The following is a 19395-nucleotide window of genomic DNA, read 5'->3' on the forward strand; positions in this document are numbered from 1 at the left end:
TCCAAATTGTCTCAGTTTACACTCACCTTTATCTCAGATATGAAGCTGCTAAATTAACTTAATTTCACCTTGTCCTGCTTTATTAATAACGTCACTGTTGTCTGAAAGGACCCACAGTGATCTGGAGGATGCTTGAAAAGCAGAAGGACAGAATCCCCTTTCTGAGGGTTTATGAAGGTGTAGTTTGGTTGTTCCTTTGTTCATAGGAAGTTGCTAAGAATAGATGTGTAGTGGTGTCCCCCTGCCCTCACGCTAGATTCAAATGTGCCAGAAGTAGCCCAAATAAGTGAACTGGGTGAAAGTGGATCGTTTGCTTGCTCGGGCTGAAGTCATGTTGTTCTTCCCCTGTGCTAGACTTTTCCCCTTGACTTAGTTGCTGACTCGTGGGTCCTCTTTAAGGTGAGGATATGGGTCCTGAGACACCATTTCCCACCTTCGAGAGATGCCTGGCCTTGCGTGACTCTTCTGTGTTCTGCCTGTTACTTTCCAGGTGGGTACAGCAAGTGCTAATCGAGGAACTCTCAACTTGCAGAGTCCACGCTATGCTAGCAGGAGGCCAAATGCGTGATGAATAGAAGGTAGTTGTTTAGTGCTCTTATTGCTAGTCTGGAAGTGCTTAATTTTGGTTTAGAGGGTGAGAAAACAAGTCCAGGTGTGCTTTGTGAATGATGGGGTTATGAACCATGAGAGGGAGTAAATACTCAGTTAAGCATCCCAGTTAATCCTGGATGCACCCAAGTTGCATCCTCATTTGCAGACAGGATACAAGCAAACTTATTTTGAACATCTGTATTCTTTATGTATACATTCTAATCAGCACTGAAGGTCCAACACTCTATCCTTCTTTCTAGTGTAATCTCTTTGTGAGCCTTATCCTCCTTTCTGTGTGCTCACGGGCTCCCTACCTCCCCTCACTGTGGCTGCAATCAGGGTGTCTGTCCGAGGTCCACATTTAGCATTGCCCATTAGTTGTGCAGAACTAAGACTACTGAAGGGTTGTAAAATAAAGTTCCCTTGCCATAACCAGAGTCACATATAAGCAAAAATATTACAAGAACTTTCTTCCTTTGAGTTCTCTCCTCCCTTCACTGTGGATTGAGATTTTCTGCAGTTTACTGGAAGAACTGTAGCTTTCAACATTTGCCTTTAACTGAGTGGCTTCTTGTAATATGTTGTGCCATGCAGTCACAACTTCCCCACATACAGCATCTCAGAACTTCCCATTAACTCTCTTAACTTCCAGCTCCAGGATAACAAAACAGCTGCTGCTTCCCACCCGCGTTTACTGCCCTGACACTAAGCGTGCATCCAACTTGTACCTCCTCCAGAGCCTCCAAAGCTGCATCTCAATGTTTCTAGAACTCAGAAAATAATAGTAAAATGACATGAAGAAAGACAACAGTGTTTTGCTAAATTGTTACTTTAAATTTCTCCACTGTACTTAAAACTAGGAGGGGTAAGTTGCTACCTGGTCATGACAGCAACTTTCTTCCTTTGAGTTCTCTTCGCCCTTCACTGTGGATTGAGATTTTCTGCGGTTTACTGGAAAAGCTGTAGCTTTTAATGTTTGCCTTTAGCTGAATGGCTTCTGCTTTACAAACTGTTGCTGTCTTTGTTAGGATGTGAGCAGGCAACACATTCTGGATATCTCATGCCCAATGGTCAATATCTAATAGTTAGTAAACAAGCTGTTCAGACACCTGGTAGCACCATAAATATCTTTCCCTCCCCAGTTCCTGAAAAATTAACGTGTTTTTATGAAGCATAAGCTTGACTTCTTCAGTCCTGAAACGCTTCTGATCTGGTAGATGAGAGGATGATTTCTATGGCCCCTCTCTCTGTACAGCCAGCCGACAGACTTCTGCTGGTGCGGGGTGTGTTTTCTCAGTGCTGTGAAGTGGGTGGTTTCTGGGGCTCAGCTGAAGAAGGCTGGGGTCTGTGTTTGCCCACTGCAGGGAAAAGGAAGAGGATTTACCAATTGTGGAGAGAGAGGGCTGTTTGTGCTGTTGGGTAACAGCACAGATCACTTGGGTGCTTGGCTATTTCTATAAATACTCCCAATTAGTCATTCCTGGTGTAGGTAAGAGCATGTGTTACTATAGTGACACTTCTAAAAGGTGTCATGGCCTAACTTGACCCAGCACCTGGTCTCTCCCCGGGTGTCCCTGTTCGTCAGCAGGCGCGTCACGGCGTGGTGGAGATGTGCTGTCATCTGGGTAAAAACAAGCCCTCAGCTCCTGCACCGTGCTGCCTCGCCGCTCGGTAGGAAAGAGCTGGGCAAGAAATATTTTCTATTCCCAGGCAGTGTGTGTGCACTGTTTGCCTGGTTTGCTATTTCCTGTTGCTGTAGCACTTTAAAAGCAATGCCCGTAGGTGAGGATTATAAACTGCTGTCATGTGGTGAGGGGGGTGCAATGCCTTAACATAAGAAGTGGAAGCGGCAGTAGTTGGTTGGCAGCTCTCTCATTCCACCCTGCAAAAGCATCCAAACTGCAAACCTTTAGGGAGGAAAAAAATATTTTCTGAGCAGTCTCCTTCCCTTTCAGGTAAAAATTAATGTTTTGAATCATTTGAAGCCTGAGGATGTAAGATTATTATTCAGGACTGCCTGCCCCATAAATAAAACTGATACCTTACATCTTCAGAATCAGCAACAACAACAAAAAAAGAGGCAGCCAGAGAAGGTGGGGACAGTGTGGTTTTCAAAAGAAGGAACAGTGAACACTTATGTTTCTGTGTGTATCGATGCAAACAGTTGGTTTGGAATTGTCCCACTTCAAATGGGAAGGCCAGGAACACTGGATCTTCAGACAGCTGGGAAAGGAGGTGAAAAGTAGGAAAAAGGGGAAGCAGTGAGTGAGGAAAAACATAGCCAGAAATCAGTAAGAAGTGAATCTGTTATAATGATTTAAGGGGAAAAACCTGTGGTTCAAGAACCTGATGAAATATCTTTGTTATCAGAACTGAACACCTAGTGGAGGAGCTGTCGGGAGTGGTAGTGGAAGAAGTCTGGGATGTTATTGTTGTGTTTGCTATGGAAGAACTTCTCCACATCTACTTTGGAAAAAAAAAAAACAACAAAACAACAAACCCACAAAAAACCAAACCAACAAATCCTTCACAATAAAAAAGAGAATTTGTGCAGAATTTGTGCTCAGGAATGGATTGGAAACACAGACCTGCCCAGAGCAGGGGAAAATCTCCCCTATCATGTGTTTGTGGAGGGAAATTACTCAGTAGGATATCTGGTGTGTTAAGAGGGGTAAGAGTTGTTAAAAGCTTGGAATAATGTAGAGAGTGCAGTACTGTTGTAATCACAATTGATATTCAGAATGCCTGTAATGAAATATCTGCTGTTTGCCAAAACACATGTGCTCTCTTAAGTAAATAGCATTACCATACTTTTCCTGTATTGTATGCTGTTTTTTTTATATACCAGTTGTTAGAAAATTTGATACAAGATGCAGCTTTGAACAGCTGTGCTTGGGAAAAACATGAACTGCCGTGTAGCGAAACTGACCTATAGACAGGCTTGATTTAGAAAGTTCCAGCAAAATCAAAGAAGGATAAAAATGATTATTTGCCCAAATAGAAATGATTGTTCCTGAAAACCAGTCCCCTCAACTGAAATATCACTTGGGCTAGATTTGAGGGCATTGGATACTACAGAATTATCTTGTAAGTCATGGGCTGAGGATGCCAAAGTGCACGTGGTTGAATTATGTTAATGTTCTGCTGCTGCCCTGTTGAAAGCGCTGATTTAAGAATGTGTTTTTATAAGACATCATTTATGGTATAGTAACATGTTTAAGGGTAGGTAAATATTTGCTGATCAATTTCCTTCCTTTCTGTGTTAACTAGTTAATCATGCTGTAAAAAAATATTGCTTGTTCAGTAAGCAGTAAAGTCTTTTTTCAGTACATTTGGTATGTGCAAGTAAACTTCACCTGTTTCAGGTAATTAGCACTACATTAGCACAACACGGCAACTGGTGTTTAAACACAAGGTAATTAACTGTATAGTGTAAACATAGTGTGCTAAAGAGCTAACCAAAAGCATGAATTTCTAGCTGATCGAAAATAACACACTAGAAATGTTATTAAGGTAGAGGGAGTAGTTAATATTTTTCTCCTGTGTTGCTAGATTATTGATACACAGTTAGTGCCCAATGGGCAGAAGAGAAAGGGTAAGACATTTCAAGCTGATACCAACAGCATCATGTGTGAGTGCAGCTCTTGTGTGGGTCATTTTTAGATGTATGTTTGTTTTTTTTTCCTTCCTCAGTGTGTAGTGTTGTAATGACTCAATGACCTGGAAGATAAGTATGGGTTTTTTGTACTTTTAAATTTTGGTTTGCTAGTCTTGCTCTTTGACAACTGGCACAAAACGTTAGAGATGTGTGATAGCTGATGGTCCTGCACTAGGGAAATGGAAATAGGATTGGATACATATCTTGTCCAGTAGTAGTTTTTTCTCTCTCCAAAATTGTGCATTTGTCTAAAAAATTGGGAAATTTGTGGTTTTAACTACATGAAATGGAACTGTGTCCATAGGAAACATGGATTCTGTATAATAGTTGTTCCCAAGTGTGCTAATCCAGCAGGGAAATGAAAGACCAAGTTTCTTACCAAGTGTAACACTCACTGAGTTATATATCCATATGGCTGATAGATGTATATCTAAACTCAGAGTTACACCTCCATCACTGAAAGCGAGTTCTTTGTTTAATGTTGCTACTTTGATATGTCAGATGGATTTTGGGGAGTACAGAAGAAAACAGTTCCATGATAAAAGCTGAAGCCAGAACCTGATCTTGAGGCAGAATTTTGTCTCCTAAGCAGTTTGTCAGAAAAATGGTTAGGTGTCAAGTGAAAGCATGACTAGGGTCTGAAAGCTTCTTTTGGTTCTTTGAACCCAAAGTGGGTCCCCGACATGTGCAGCAGAACTGGAGCTGAAAACTGAAGTTAAAATCTCTGGAGGCTTTCCAAGAAGTAGGATAAAGTCCAGTTCCTTTTGTACAACCTGACTGGGAAGCACACATGCCAGAAGAAGCAAGAAATAAACTAGTCAGCAGTTTAGGAGCCATAAAATGGACAACTATAGTGAGTAGGAAGTTGTGAACAGATATTTGCTTCTCTTCCAACATTACTGGGTAAGCTGGGTAGAAAAGATCTGCTATTTTTAAATGTTTAACCTAAGTCATTTTACTGATGGCTTAAATGAACAGCTCCAGCAGCAAGTGTAAAGGACTACAACCTTTAGTGGGAAGATGGTGATGAGCAGGTGGCATTGGCTTGCTGGATAATACAATCTGATATCACAACTGTTTGTGAAGTGCACATTTCTTCACCGCCACATAATAATTCTTCTGAACTGCTCTTTAAACATCAGCAAAAGACTCTAATTAATTCAGCTTGACAGTTTGATTACAGCATTTTAACAGCTTCTGAAAAATAATTCAGTTACTGAAGTGGTAAACTTGCTGCCTTGACAATGAAGATGAAGTGCTGCCTCATAGCTGGGAAGACAGAGCTAATCTTGTAATTCTTGATCCATCTTTGTGTCTGGTCACCAGTGCCTTGGATTAAATGTGTGATATTTCCTCTCCATGTGAATATATGCTAGATCCACTTTCATGGGTCAATAAAATGCTTGAAATGACATGTAGGTATAATTGATGCCAAAGGCAGGTGAGTTAGTGTATCTGCCGCAGAAGCAGCCTGTGTGCACAGATCTGATCAGAGATTGGTATTTTCAAAGAGTACTACTGCTGTATGGGTGAGAACAGCTGCCTCTGCTGAAGTGTCCTTACATATTCTTACAGCAAAACTGCTAGCAGTAATAAATTCTTTGCGTGTATACATTATCTGAGGTGGATCTCAAACATGTTGTGTCTGCAGAAGTCTGACTCGTGTCTTTTTGACAACATTTAGTTTGATACTGTCCATTATTGAAGTGTTTGAAGCTACTTCATCTTGCTGTACTGGGGTTCTGCTAAAAAGCACTTTTTAAGGGTGTATAGTCCTGGAATTCAGGAGGATAACTTTTAGAATTAAGTTCTGTCCAATTATGTTTGGGTTTTTTGCCTGCAGTTATTGGACTATTGTGTATCCTAATAATTTTTCCATAGCTTGCAACACCCAGAAAGACAAAGATTACAAAGAATAATTTAGATTGGAAAAGACCCTTAAGATCATCGAGTCCAACCATAAACCATGATAACACACATGATAAAATACAATTTAAATCTCTGCTTCTATAGACCAGTTCAAACAGGTGCACAAGAGAAGGTACTGTCCCACAAGTGAAGACTTCTACATATTTCTGCCCTTGCTTTGAGTTTCAAATTTGCTTTATGTAGAAGTAGAAAGCATTAGGTATTGTATGTAGATGGAACTGGGAGCTAGGAGTGAAGAATTTCAGTGTGCTGGGTTGGGATGGGGCTTCTGGAACTCAGAATTGCATCTAGTCGTGCAATTTCCCCCCTCCCCCCCAAAAAAATTGTGTCAGATTCTGCCTTCAAGATCATCTGAGAAGGTCTGCTGATGCTCTCTGTTCCTATCCAAGATTGCCACTTGTCCTAACAATGTTTCTCTCCTTGTCTGTCTTTGAATCTGTTCTTGCATTCAGTGATACTAAAAATGAGGTAGTTAAGCAGATGTGAAGAGGGTTTTAACTAAAATATAGATATGTTTTATGCAATGAAAGAAATCTACAGTCAATGTCTTTAGTAACAGTCCGTAATTTGACTAGACAGTTTTAAATCCAGTGAGATGAAGAGTGTCCAGAGTGTGTTAATTTTCAACTGACTTACCTGTTGCATATAACCTGTCTCTTGTGTTGGCTTAATGCTTGAAAATGAGGGCGTTTGAAGTGGGGAAAAATGCATTTAACATAGTATTACATTTTCTTCACAGACTCTGACACGTCTCTGGGACCTGCAATGACAAGTCAGAACAGTAGCCATGCAGAGAAAACTGGTGAAATGTCCTCAAAGCAGTCAGCACCAAAAGTGCAAGTCCAACGATCTGTCTCCCGAGAAACCATCACTATTCATTTCTCTGCATTTGGGAAGGAAGAAGAAGAGGAGGAAGAGGAGTTTAAGGAATTTCTTGATGAGGAACTAGATGACCAAAGCATTGTAACAGCACTTGAAGCCAAGGAAGACCTCTGCTTTGAGCATACTGGCCATGATTTTTCTGGTCCAGCTACCTCGCTTAACATGGCCAACTCTGCATCACTACTGTCCTCATCGCCTGCAGTTCTGCCAACTGCAGAGACTGTAAAGCTGTTGGATTCTCCTTCCACATCCCAAGTATTGAGTGCAGTGCCACTAGTCCTGTCTCCATCATCACACTCGTGTCATACAGTTAGCTTATCGGGTGCACCACAACCTGTGGAACAGAAATCCAGCCTGTCGTCTTCTCCATCCTCATCCCCTTCCAGATCAGTTGTCTGTTCTAGTGGATCATCCACCGTTTCTAGTTCAAAGCCTTTTAAGGGTTTAGTCAAGTCCCTTTCAACAGATGTGGAACCAAAAGAACCCACCCCACCGATGCGACATAGACAGCTAATGAAAACCTTAGTGAAATCTCTGTCTACAGATACTTCGAAGCAAGAATCTGAAGCTGTGTCTTACAGGCCACCCGACTCAAAGCTGAACTTGCATCTGTTCAAACAGTTCACCCAACCTCGAGCTACAGGTGGTGATTCTAAAACTGCCCCCTCGTCTCCATTAACATCTCCCTCTGACACTCGTTCCTTTTTTAAAGTACCTGAAATGGAGGCTAAAATTGAAGATACTAAAAGACGCCTTTCTGAAGTAATCTATGAGCCTTTTCAGCTGCTCAGTAAAATAATGGGTGATGAAAGTAGTAGCCACAGGCCCAAAGCCTTATCTTCAAGTGCTTCAGAACTCTCAAACCTTTCCAGTTTGAATGGCCATTTGGAAAGCAATAACAACTACAGCATCAAGGAAGAGGAATGTGATTCTGAAGGGGACTTTTATGGAAGTGACTCTAACCTGAGTAAGAATGATCAGTCAAAAGCTGCTGAGGAACATGCGAAAGAGACAGAGACCAAAAGCTCTCAGTCTGCAAGCACAAAGGATGCGAGTTCAAAAACTTCACTTGTACTTGAAAAATGTTCATTGTCTGCACTAGCAAGCAGAGAGGATGAGGAGTTTTGTGAACTGTATTCTGAAGACTTTTCCTTGCTAGAGGATGAATGCAAAACTGATCAACTAACTGAAACTTTGCTCGATGCCGAGATGGCTGAAGAAGATGGTACTATGCTCAGTAGTGAAGATGAAAATAATCTGTATGTGCAACAGCCTGAAATACCAGTGAAAACTTTATACTTCCTAACACTGTTAGTCTATGCTTACTTTATTATCCCTCTCCCTGGCTACTTAAGTGGACTCTTACTTGGAATGGCCCTTGGATTTATGATAGCTCTCTGTGTGATTTGGCTTCTTACTCCACGTACTCATGAGTATCTCAAATTGCGTAGCAGTATAAAAAAGCGATGGAATACAGGAGCTCTGGACATCAAAGAACCTGAAATACTGAAGGTGAGGTCATGGCATTTTGTGTGTCTGTCTGTGCATTTATTTAGAATCATAGAAAGGAAGGGACCTTAAAGCTCATCCAGTTCCAACCCCCCTGCCATCAGCAGGGACACCTTCCACTAGACCAGGTTGCTCAAAGCCTCATCCAACCTGGCCTTCAACACTTCCAGGGAGGAGCAGCCACAGCTTCTCTGGGCAACCTGTTCCAGTGTCTGACCACCCTCACAGTAAATAATTTCTTCCTAATATCTCATCTAAACCTCCCCTCTTTCAGCTTAAACCCATTTCCCCTTGTTTTGTCATTAACTGTCCTTATGAAAAGTCCCTCCCCAGCTTTCTTGTAGCCCCTTCAGATACTGGAAGGCTGCTGCAAGTTCTCCCTGGAGCCTTCTCTTTTCCATGAACAGCCCCAACTCCATTTGGGGTAGAATTAGTAAACTAGATTTATTTTGAAGGTGTAAATGACCTGAATTATCCCCATTATCCCCAAAAGCAGAGTTTTGTTTTAAGGTCAGGCAGCTTTGGCAGGGGCACAAATGGTTTAATATCCAAGAATATATAAGACTTCAGTGTCCTTAAGGATTAGCAGAAAACCAGAATTGCTTCAAAAGTAAAAGGGCAAATGGTTTTACTGATGGATTTGAAATGATCCAGCTGAACTACTGAGAGCAAGTAGTGTCAGAGTTTAGTGTATAAAGTAACAGTTGTGCTTGAAGCTGCATCTTGGGAGATGTATTTTGTTTCTGGGGTATTTTACTGTCTAGACAGTAACTTATCTGTCTTGTCTATTCAGTCTAAGCAGATTCAGAAGTGTGTTGAAGTAAAGCACGGATAGTTGGAGAGCATATGAACTCTCCTCGAACTTTAGAATGGAAGAATGAGTGATGGAAGGGGCATACTCATGGTTTATGATCTCTGTGTTTCTGCGTGCTATCTTGAGTATTGTACTGTATAGTACAGATTACAGTTCAGTAAAACATGTGCCTGAGAGCTGAGTTTTAAATCAAGCTCATAGAAAATTTATCCTCCCTCCTCTTTGCCCTTCCCCATCTCAACTACTTGTTTAGATACTGCAAGTTGCTGTCACTTCATACATCACTCTCCAGTTGTGATCCATACAACCACTCAGTTATTTCTGTGGCTTTGTCCTTCTTCCTTGTCTCTGTCCTGCCTCTTCTAATCTCCATCTCTGATTAGTTAAAATAATATTTTCCCAGTTGCAGAATCCAGAACAATAAAGCGTCTGTTAGTTTCTGATGTGCAACAGAAGCGTTTCAGGATGATGACGTACAACCTTCACTTGATATTACTTGCTTATTATTTGTGAATGCTTTCTTGTATTTGTGGAAATACTAAATCCATCTCGAGCTTTCTGCAGGTGCATCTCCAGTTGTGTAACAACACAAAGGTTGCATGAATTTAAGTTCATACAGTATTGGTTATATGCTATAGAATCTATATTGCATTGATAGCTAATCTCATGTATATTTAGAGAACTGAAAAGTTAGAGAAACAGGGTATAAAAGCCAACTTTTGCTGAATACAGACAGCAATTGCATGCCCAACCCCAGTGCTATCTTAGTGTTCCCTTTTTTTCTAGAATGATGTGAATTGTGGTCTGTATTTGTTATGAATGCAGACTGAACACTCCTGTCTGCCCAGCTGATTTACCGCTGCTTGCACATGCAAATCTTGACAAACTTTCAGTTTTGTCCTTGTTAATTGGGTGCTGAGACCCTGTGTATAAATTTGCCTTAATACTTGAAAGCTGGTAAAGATTGTGGTATTCATTGTTGGCTGGTGTTAAGATGGCTCTTTGAGGTGTTAGCTGTTGTTCAGGAACCTTTAAACTATATTTTAATGCTTTTATCCAGGAGATAACACTTTATAAGAATGGCTGTAGGCAAGAAATGAACTGTGCAGAGAAGTCTGTATGAATGTAGATTAATGTTTTGTATGACCTGATAAGTATTTCTTGCACTCATTAACACACATAGTAATTGTCCTTAATATGTAGAGCCCTATAAAAGAGCTTTTTAATGCATCAGGAGTTCAAAAACCAGCTCAGTGCCCATATTGAAGTGGAACATAATGTAATATGACTTAGCAGATTGCAAGTTATTATTCCCTCCCTTCATACAACTGTTTTCTATTTGCTTCTGTCAAAATGAGCCCTGAGCAGTTTAGATCCTCTGAAACACGAGATAAAGATTTAATCTGTAACAAAACTCAGGTGAATACAGGAAAATCAAACTTGATGCTCTTGCATAAAGAAACTCTCTTCAGAACTTGTTGGTCTTGCATTCTGGCCTGAACTGCTTTCATGCCGTTATGATAAATGCCAGGAGTAAGATCCCTTCCTGGGGCTCTAAGAGTTGAAATTCTGCCAAACTGCTGTCAAGCTATTTTTATACAAGTACATTTGCATTCTCCCCCATGTAAACATTCTTTGAGAAATTTCTTTTGTTTGTGGAAAACTCCCCTCAGCAATTGCTAAAATACCTGAACGTTACTATTGACTCCCCCAAAATTATTCTTTCTCAATGTGAAAGCAAAACACTGTTGTGCTGGTTAGTGTGTGCTTCTGTAGATTCCTGTACTTACTTCACTCAGATGTCATTGGTATTGGAGGGAGAACATCCCCCACCAGCCAGCAAATGCACACAAACCTCCTGCATCTTCAGTGTATATTTCTTTATTTTCTCATTCCCTTACTCTTCAGTTCTCTAGCTTCCTTTTCCTTTTTTTTTCCTCTGGCCACATTTTTTTTCTTCTTTAATGCATTAGTCTTTTCTAACTTCCTTATTGGCTTTCTCAAGTGTGTATTCCCTTGTGTTTTGCTGACTGATACAAAAGGTTTTAAGTAACAGCTAAAATGGAAATGATAAATTTACCCTTTCCATTAGAAAGACCTTTTATGAGAAGACCACATTGGCAGTGCCTGCTAGAGAAATGAAGCTGTTTGAGCCACAGCTGCACAGAAAGAGGAGGTTTTTTTCACCAGCATGCTGTTCCTGACTGTCACTTAGGGGATTTCATGTTTGATAGTGGCCTCTGGCAGACAAATGTGTTTTCCAGTTAAGGTGGTGGTTACTTCTGCCCACCTTAGATCTTTTTTGTGTCTTTAGATTCCCTGTCAATAAAAGCTCAAAAAACTGCATTACATTTTTCCTCATTTATCAAGCAAAATACTACTGAAGTATTATAAAATAGTGGTAATGAGAGGGTTAATAATACAATTAGTGTGATTTGAGGGATCAACAGTCTTTTGAGAGTTTCAGTGCTGGAGCATTTGATTATATCATTTAAAGGTAATGGATATTAATCAGTCTGTTAATATCACTAAGAAACTCAGGGAGCAGTTTTAATCCAGATTTGGCCTCATATTATGAAGTTGACTTGATGATTCTTTTATTTCTGTATTTGAAAACGTTGTAGAAGTAATGATTTTGGTTTATTTTTACATGCAGACCTTGTCTATGCCCCCAACCCTTTGGGTTCTTTACTGGAAGGGTCTTTTGCAGCTCCCCCATCTCCTCTCTCAGGTTAAGATATAACATGCCTGAGATTTTAAACTAAGTGACATTAAAAAGTTGATACTCTGCCGGGCCTGACTCTGCAGTTCTTACTCATACAAATTATTCTGCAGTTTGAATAAAAAATTTGCAGCCCAGAGTCATGAAAGAGGAAATGTAAACCGGAATGGGCCTTTTAAAGCTGTTTTACGCAGGTTCTTGTGTTTCAGAGATGCGTGCGTTCCCGAGGGGCTGGTTTACTTGGTAGCACTGCTGTGACAGAGGTGATGTGCTGCACCTGGAAAGCCAAAAGTTCTGTCTCTGCCATCTAACAAACGGGCCAGAGCCTGTTAGCACACATCTGGGGTTTTGAATAGTAACCTTGGCTATAAAAGCTGTGCCACCCAATATTCTAACCAGATACTTCTTCAGCTGAGTTCCCAGTGTGATGGTGAGGCACTTTCTCCTAATTTCAGCTGTGAATTCAGAGCAACTGCTGACCTTTATAAATGGAGATCACAGGATCAGTGTAAATGGCAAACAGCTGCAGAGTAGCATATGACTATGGTCATTGTCCTCCCTGAATTACTAAATTTCTCGTTTTAACAACTTCACTAGTACAAGAAAGACCCATCATACAGTCACTCCTCTCCTGCACAAGGAAATCATTGTTGTTTCAGTAGTTTGGAAAAATTCATCTGTTGCTAGCACGTTATGGTAACATAACTTCTCTGTTTAGATGCATTGCAAAACGCTTTCTGTAGGCTGTGAATCTTTTGTTCTAACTTGTCGTTGCAAAGGGAGGGGCGGAAATATTTCTGCTGAAATTGTTCTTAAAATGCAGGAAATTTGGAAAGAGTTTTGGAGTTTCTTGGATAACCTAAAAAATGTGTTTTATGCTAGATGAAACAATTTACAAAAATGAAAATTGCTGAAGTGAGAAGGCAGATTGTGTTGTTTCCCCCTTTAACACTGTTAGATATATAGGGAGGGGGGAAATCCTGCAGCTGGCACAGATTTTCAGATGTATTAATAGAATACATGAACAATCACCATTTGGTAAAGTATTAACATTTCACTCTCAGCCATACAATGTTTCTCTGTGTTACAAAATAACTTGAGAGTTGAGTGCAAAAAGGAAACAGTGCATCCTTAGGAGTTAGGAAACTGTCGACTAGGTACTGTCTGAAAATAAAATCAAAAATATTTGAATTTAAACTTGTGTATCTTTTGGTTTTTGGGTCATGCATCAAATACATGAAGCAACCGATCTCTTCCTTGTATAGAAATCACTACGTAGGCTGCTGGTTTAGGCAGTAAATTTATTCTCTCAGTTCTAGGTTTTGAATGTTTAGTACCTTAGGCATCTGGAAGTCATTAGAAGTCTTGGACAGGTGCTTCAGTCACTCATAACCTGGTGGTTGTGTTACGAGAAGCAGCATTTGCGCTTCTGTTGCGTTTGTTACATGCGGTGAGTAGGGGAGGTGGCGGTACGAGGTTTGGGAAGTGTGTGTTTGGCAGATTATGCAGCTAATCCATTTGTTTGAAGTGGAAAGCCTGGGTGCCTGGTAGGGATCAGAAAAGCAGGTGGGATTTTCCAGGGCTTCTGAATGCTGAAAGATGTTGGAATATACAAACCGAGGAAGCGGAGATTCTGTTTTGTTTATTTTTTCCCTTTGAATTCAGTGTGTGTCTTGCTGCTGCTGGGAAGAAAGTGACAGTATTCAAAAAGGCCTCTCCTCTGCTGTTTAATTGTGTAGGGTAAGGAAATCTTCTGGCAGAAAGGCTGTTATTGGCACTGTTACAGAAGAAATAGGATAGGAGAGGTGCTGGATGATACACCAGATGGATTCAGACCCTTGTGCTACCCAAGGTTCACTGAGCTTGGTTAAGTCACTTAATGTAGCCTGAGCCTCACGCCTTTTCATCACAGGTGTGGCTCTGGCATCTCGGTATGTGCTGGAGGGATAAAATTAAACATCACTGACAAGGGTGTTGGATAACAGTCGTATAGCTGCTGAGAAGGCGTAGCAAAGTTTGTGCATTTGTGTGTCCCAAGTTGTTCCTATTACCTCAACTCACAGCTTTTCATCTTTGAACCTATGTTCGTGGATTTTTACATCCTCCTATGGTACATGGCAGTCACGAGAATGATGTGTACATCACACCTTGTTTTCATTGCTGCATGTCCCCTGCTCAGCTCAAATGCTGATGTCAGAAAACTCCAGCTGCTTCTACCTCCATCAGGATGTTAAGGAAACATGAAGTGTGCTCTGACCTTCCTTCTTGGGTACCACATGTACCCAGAGGTTTCCAAACCTCCTACTGAAAATAACATCATAACTTATTACAGTTATAGAAAGGGCCCATCTGGCCAAGCTTCCTATAAGGAGCCACTTTCCAAGTGTTCCTTTCTCTTTGTGCCAGCTTGTCTGGTCTTCAGCTGAGCTGTCTTGCAGGAGAAGGCGATAAACTTTTGAGGCAGCAAATTTTTGTCTGTATGTTTGCTTGGCTGCAGGCTCCAGACTTGCATGTCTGAGCTAGAAATAGCTCGGAGGTCTGATCCAGGGGGCAGGTGGGAATTTCTCCAGAAATCTGTGGGCCATATGGATATTCTAGTTCTGTAGAGTGAATGGCTCATGCTGGCTTTAGGCAACTCACATGTTCTCCTTGTGCTTCAGTCAGTCCAGCTGGAGTTTTTGGCTGAAAATTAATTGCTGTCTGCTCAGAGATGTCTTGGCTTAATAATTTCTAGGAAGGAAAAGGGATGTGCTCAAACATCAACCTTGCTGTGCAGAACTTCAGTGGTTTGTAGAAAACTCTTCCTCATGCATTGTCTATAATTCCATGTAAGCAAAAAACCCAAGCACAAAGCTTCTGCAAGGACCGTGTGTTAGTATAGGTATTTCTGTTCATAAAAGAGGTAGTCTGCTTTGTAGCTGACCCAAGATGAATGACTTAATCTTTCCTGAATATAAAATAAATGTTAATTTATCTAGATTTTTCAGGGGTATATAGTGAAAATGGAGCTAGATGTTGAAGTAAGCAAAACAGGTATCACTGTTACTATGGCACCTAAGCGTATGCAGTCTACTTTGAGAAATTACATGGCACTGAAATAAATGAGCATTAAAATAAATTTTACATTTCTACATGAGTGGAAACTTCTTGAAGTTCAGATGTTGGAGTAATTTCTGGAATGTTATGCATAAGGTAGTGCTAACTTTTTTGTTTTGAAGAATACTAGGTATGCTTGTTCAGCTCTCCCCTCTTCCCAGCAGCAGCTGCTCTCCCCCTGCTCTACTCATCTAGGTGTTTATAAAGATGCCATTGTACTCTGTGCTCTAGGGTACATCTGTGTAAGTCTATCCTCTTTGCTTGTTGTTGACATTAATGAATATTGAGTATGCCAAATTAAGGTTTTAATGTACAGGTAAAAGTAATTGGCAAAATATGTTGTAGGGCAGGTTAAGAAAAGGAAAACTTGTTCTCCTTGAATGAGTATTCTGGCTTGTTTGCTGCCCCATTTATCATTGTTCATTTTCTTTAGTCAGATGTTAGAGGAGTAACACCACCCCCATGGTTAGGGTCAGTGCTTACAGGCTTGTTACAGCAGGGCTGGTTTGTTTGTTTTCTTTTTCTTTCACTGCACAGAAACAAATGGAATTTAATCCAGCGTATGACTCCTGTGGTGTGACCGGGCAGTTACACAACATGTTAAATGATGTTAAATGGTGATGGTGCGTTAAAACAAACTCCATTGTGGTCTTCCACTCAATCCTTAATTGTTGGTGATTAAAATGTCAGTGCTGTGTATAAGCAGACAGATTGTTTGCTCTGCCTTGACTGTTGGTGATTAAAATGTCCATGCTGCTGTAAGCAGACGGGCTTCTCTGCAGCGTGCCCTTACTGGCTGCCTTGTGGCTCTTCCCAGCAAGGCTGTGTCCACACATCTCACAGGGTTTCATGAAGAGGAAGTGGAAGAGCACTGTGCTACATATACCAAATTATTTACTCAGAAAAACAAATTATGTGCTTGGCATACAGTCCTTATCTCATGCTCTGTCAGTTTTGTGCTTCCTCATTTAAGATGTTTACTGCTTTATTGTATTAGTGCAGTAAGTGAAATAACTTTGGCAAAAGCTTGGGTAATTATTCAAAACTTTTATGTACGTGCTGTACTTGGTGTTTGAGCAGCTTAAAAGCCTGTTAACAAGTGTTTTCTTCTCTAGGGATGGATGAATGAAATTTATAATTATGATCCAGAAACCTACCATGCTACGTTGACTCACTCTGTCTATGTCCGACTTGAAGGAAGCACCTTACGACTTTCAAAACCCAATAAAAATATTTCTAGAAGGGCTGTGTACAATGAGCCAAAGCCTGAAGTCACATATGTCAGCCAGAAAATTTATGAACTTACAGAGAGCAAGGTGAGTGTTGATTTTTAACAAAGAATACTTTGAAACTTATTTTGAAATTTTTTCACTCCTCTGCTTTGATGTGCTGTCATTATGTAAACAAAACTGTTGTCGTGACTAACTTGTGAAAGATTGTGCTGGGGAGGAAGATTGAGCAGGATTTAGAAAAAAGTACATATTTACACAGTAAAGGAAAAGCATGATTTTCCTCTGTCAGTTCAAAGCAGAAGTTAACACATGGGAGTTTAGAGAATTGTTCCCCATACATTCAATTACTGCGTGACTGTTCTGAAGCTTTCACCAAAATGTGTAATCTTTAGTGGTTGTCTCTATCCCAAGGCAGTTCAGACATTTCCATTACACTTGAACGGGGAATGTACATAGTATATGGATGTAAAAGAGGAGAGCAAGAGGTGGCTGGAACAGACATGACTTGCTGTTGGTACCCACTGTCTAGGGAAGGAGATGGGGATTTTTGCAGTGGGAAGAGCACATCAAGAATAATGCTGGGACAGTTTTCCTACATGTTACTTGCCTCCCTCAAATCTGTGAAGAGTTGCCACATGAAGTTGATTCCATTGGCATTGTATTAAGTAACACATCAATACCTTGTTATTAAAAGAATGGATTTTTTAAATGTGCTGTGTCAATAGAGGGCCTTGGCAGTACAGATGTAGGAGGAAACGATGCTTCAATTGACTGTGGGAGTTAGAGGGAGAGAGGGACTAAGGCGACAGTGAGGAAAACATCCCTTCATTTCTCTGAATCACTGTGGGAAAGGAGCTTGCTGTCAGCTCTGCTTTCCATTAAAGGAAGACAATGAAAAAGATAAAGCAAAAACTTAGATTCCTGCCTATTGCAGGTCTGTTTTCCCATAATTAAGTCAAGCAAAGCTATCACATGCTACAAGAGCACTGACTGATAGTCCATTCTCCATGGTATCTTAGAAAAATTTCCAATACACCCCACCCTGACTGACTGCCAAAGTGCTGGATGCCCTGAATATAGTAAGCAATATGGCTATTCTCCAAGGTATTACCCACAGTTTTTGGAGAATGTGGGTAAGTTCAGCCGCTAGATTAGAGTTTTTAACTCTTATCACTCTTCTCATCACTTGCATTGTCTCAATTCTCTCTGAATATACTGAATTTAGAATATAATTATCTGCAAATCACTTTTGTTCCTTGAATCTTTTATACTCAATGTGGCTGTTGCCAACTTCAAACACTCAGTTTCATGAGGTGGGCCTGAAAAGTTGAGTTTGAAAACTCAGTTTGCATTCTTACTACCTGCTCTGTGGTCACAGAAATAAGATTCTTGTTTGTTCTATTTTTTCTGCTTAACTACGAGAATAAGGTCTTTTAAATGAAAACTGAGTTTTTCCACATGATTGTAGAAGTCTGAGCTACTTAAATGGTCTTTGTTTGAATTCCAAGGCTGTGGCTCACCAAAGAGCTAGTGACAGCAGTGGATTGGACACCAACCAGCTCTAAGTTAAGAGTCAGTTAAACCCAGCAGATCTAATGTAGGATCTGTAATTCTCATGTTCCCGTGTTCTTTATGTGACTATAGGAACACAGAAGATATGGCTGGAAAATTAATTAATTTAAGCCTTTCATTTATCCTTCAGATTTCCCTGGTTCCTAAGAGTCTGGCACGAAAACGGATTTGGAATAAGAAGTACCCTATTTGCATTGAACTTGCTAGACAGGATGACTTTATGGCTAAGGCCCAGACTGATAAAGAGAATACAGAGGAAAAGTTATCTGCTGAAAAATTGGACTTGAACAATGAAGAATCCAAGAAACCTCAGGATGGAGCAAAGTACGCTAGCCAAAAGGATCAAGTACTTTATCTCTTTGGAAGGACAGGTAGGGAGAAGGAGGAGTGGTTCAGAAGGTTTCTTCTCGCATCCAAGCTGAAGTCCGAAGCAAAGAAGCCATACAGTTTATGTGGGAGCAAGCCAGGTATTCACATTTTATATTCTAGTAAAAGTGTCTCTTAAAAGAAACAAAACAAAGTTACGTTTTCACAGTCGTAGTTACAGCAACTGTGGAGCCATAGTGATCTTTACAGACAAATAATAGTGAAGACACTCTTCTGCTCCTTATTGGCCTCTCATTCCCACCCTGCCTTTTCCTCTCTTGGCTGTATCCTTGGCTATACGCCCTCAACTATTACTGTTTTTAGACTGTTTTATGTGAAGACACTAGTTTTCATTGACTATAGCAATTCCTATAATTTTTGTAAGAATGAACCTTTCAGTCCTTTTTTTTTTTTCTCTCTGTAATGTTGAAACTGATGTCAATGTTTGCAATATTAGACTCAGTCCTCTTACTATGTGTTCTTCCTCGTCCATCCTTCTTTCCACTCCAGTCTCTTGTAAAGACTAAAGAGCTTTCTCATGGGTTCATGTCACAAGCAAATGCATCTTTGTGTTTAAATAAAAAGTCTTGTGATAATATGTATATCTGAATCAACAAATGTGTTAGTCTACAGTGTTGACCAAACGTTCAAAATGCTAGTTTAAAAAAAATGCTCTGATAGAATTTTAAATCTGAATGACTCACGTTTTTGTCTTTATTCTCTGAGAAGCTTTTTAAAAAAATGGTTAACGTCATTGTTTCTGGCACACAACTTCTTGAAATGCAAATGCAAAATTAATGGCTTATTAAAATTATAATAGTTACAGGCTTTTGACAGTCCTTTTAATTGTAACAGTCTAAATTAAAAAAAAAAAACAAAAAGTTTAGTTATAGGTACATTTTAATCACCTGACTTTTATTTTAGGCATTCCCCAGCAGGGCTGTTGGGAATTCTGCCATATGTTGTACATATGTAAATGTCCATAAATATGCTATAGATCAGCTGAGTTTTCCAGTCACACATC

The 19395-nt window shown here is 40.2% G+C and overlaps 1 protein-coding gene across 1 annotated transcript; it reads left to right on the forward strand.

The window, feature by feature from the left end:
• Positions 1-449: 449 nt before the first annotated feature.
• On the forward strand, positions 450-18510 carry TEX2 (testis expressed 2). The gene is made up of 5 exons (XM_010173116.2): positions 450-503; positions 5687-5690; positions 6918-8572; positions 16317-16517; positions 18136-18510. The coding sequence occupies exons 3-5, from the start codon at positions 6944-6946 to the stop codon at positions 18508-18510; spliced, it is 2205 nt and encodes a 734-aa protein (XP_010171418.1). The 5' UTR covers positions 450-503; positions 5687-5690; positions 6918-6943.
• Positions 18511-19395: the final 885 nt, after the last annotated feature.

The sequence above is a fragment of the Antrostomus carolinensis genome, unplaced genomic scaffold (assembly GCF_000700745.2).
Source record: "Antrostomus carolinensis isolate BGI_N321 unplaced genomic scaffold, ASM70074v2 scaffold17258, whole genome shotgun sequence".
NCBI lineage: Eukaryota > Metazoa > Chordata > Aves > Caprimulgiformes > Caprimulgidae > Antrostomus > Antrostomus carolinensis.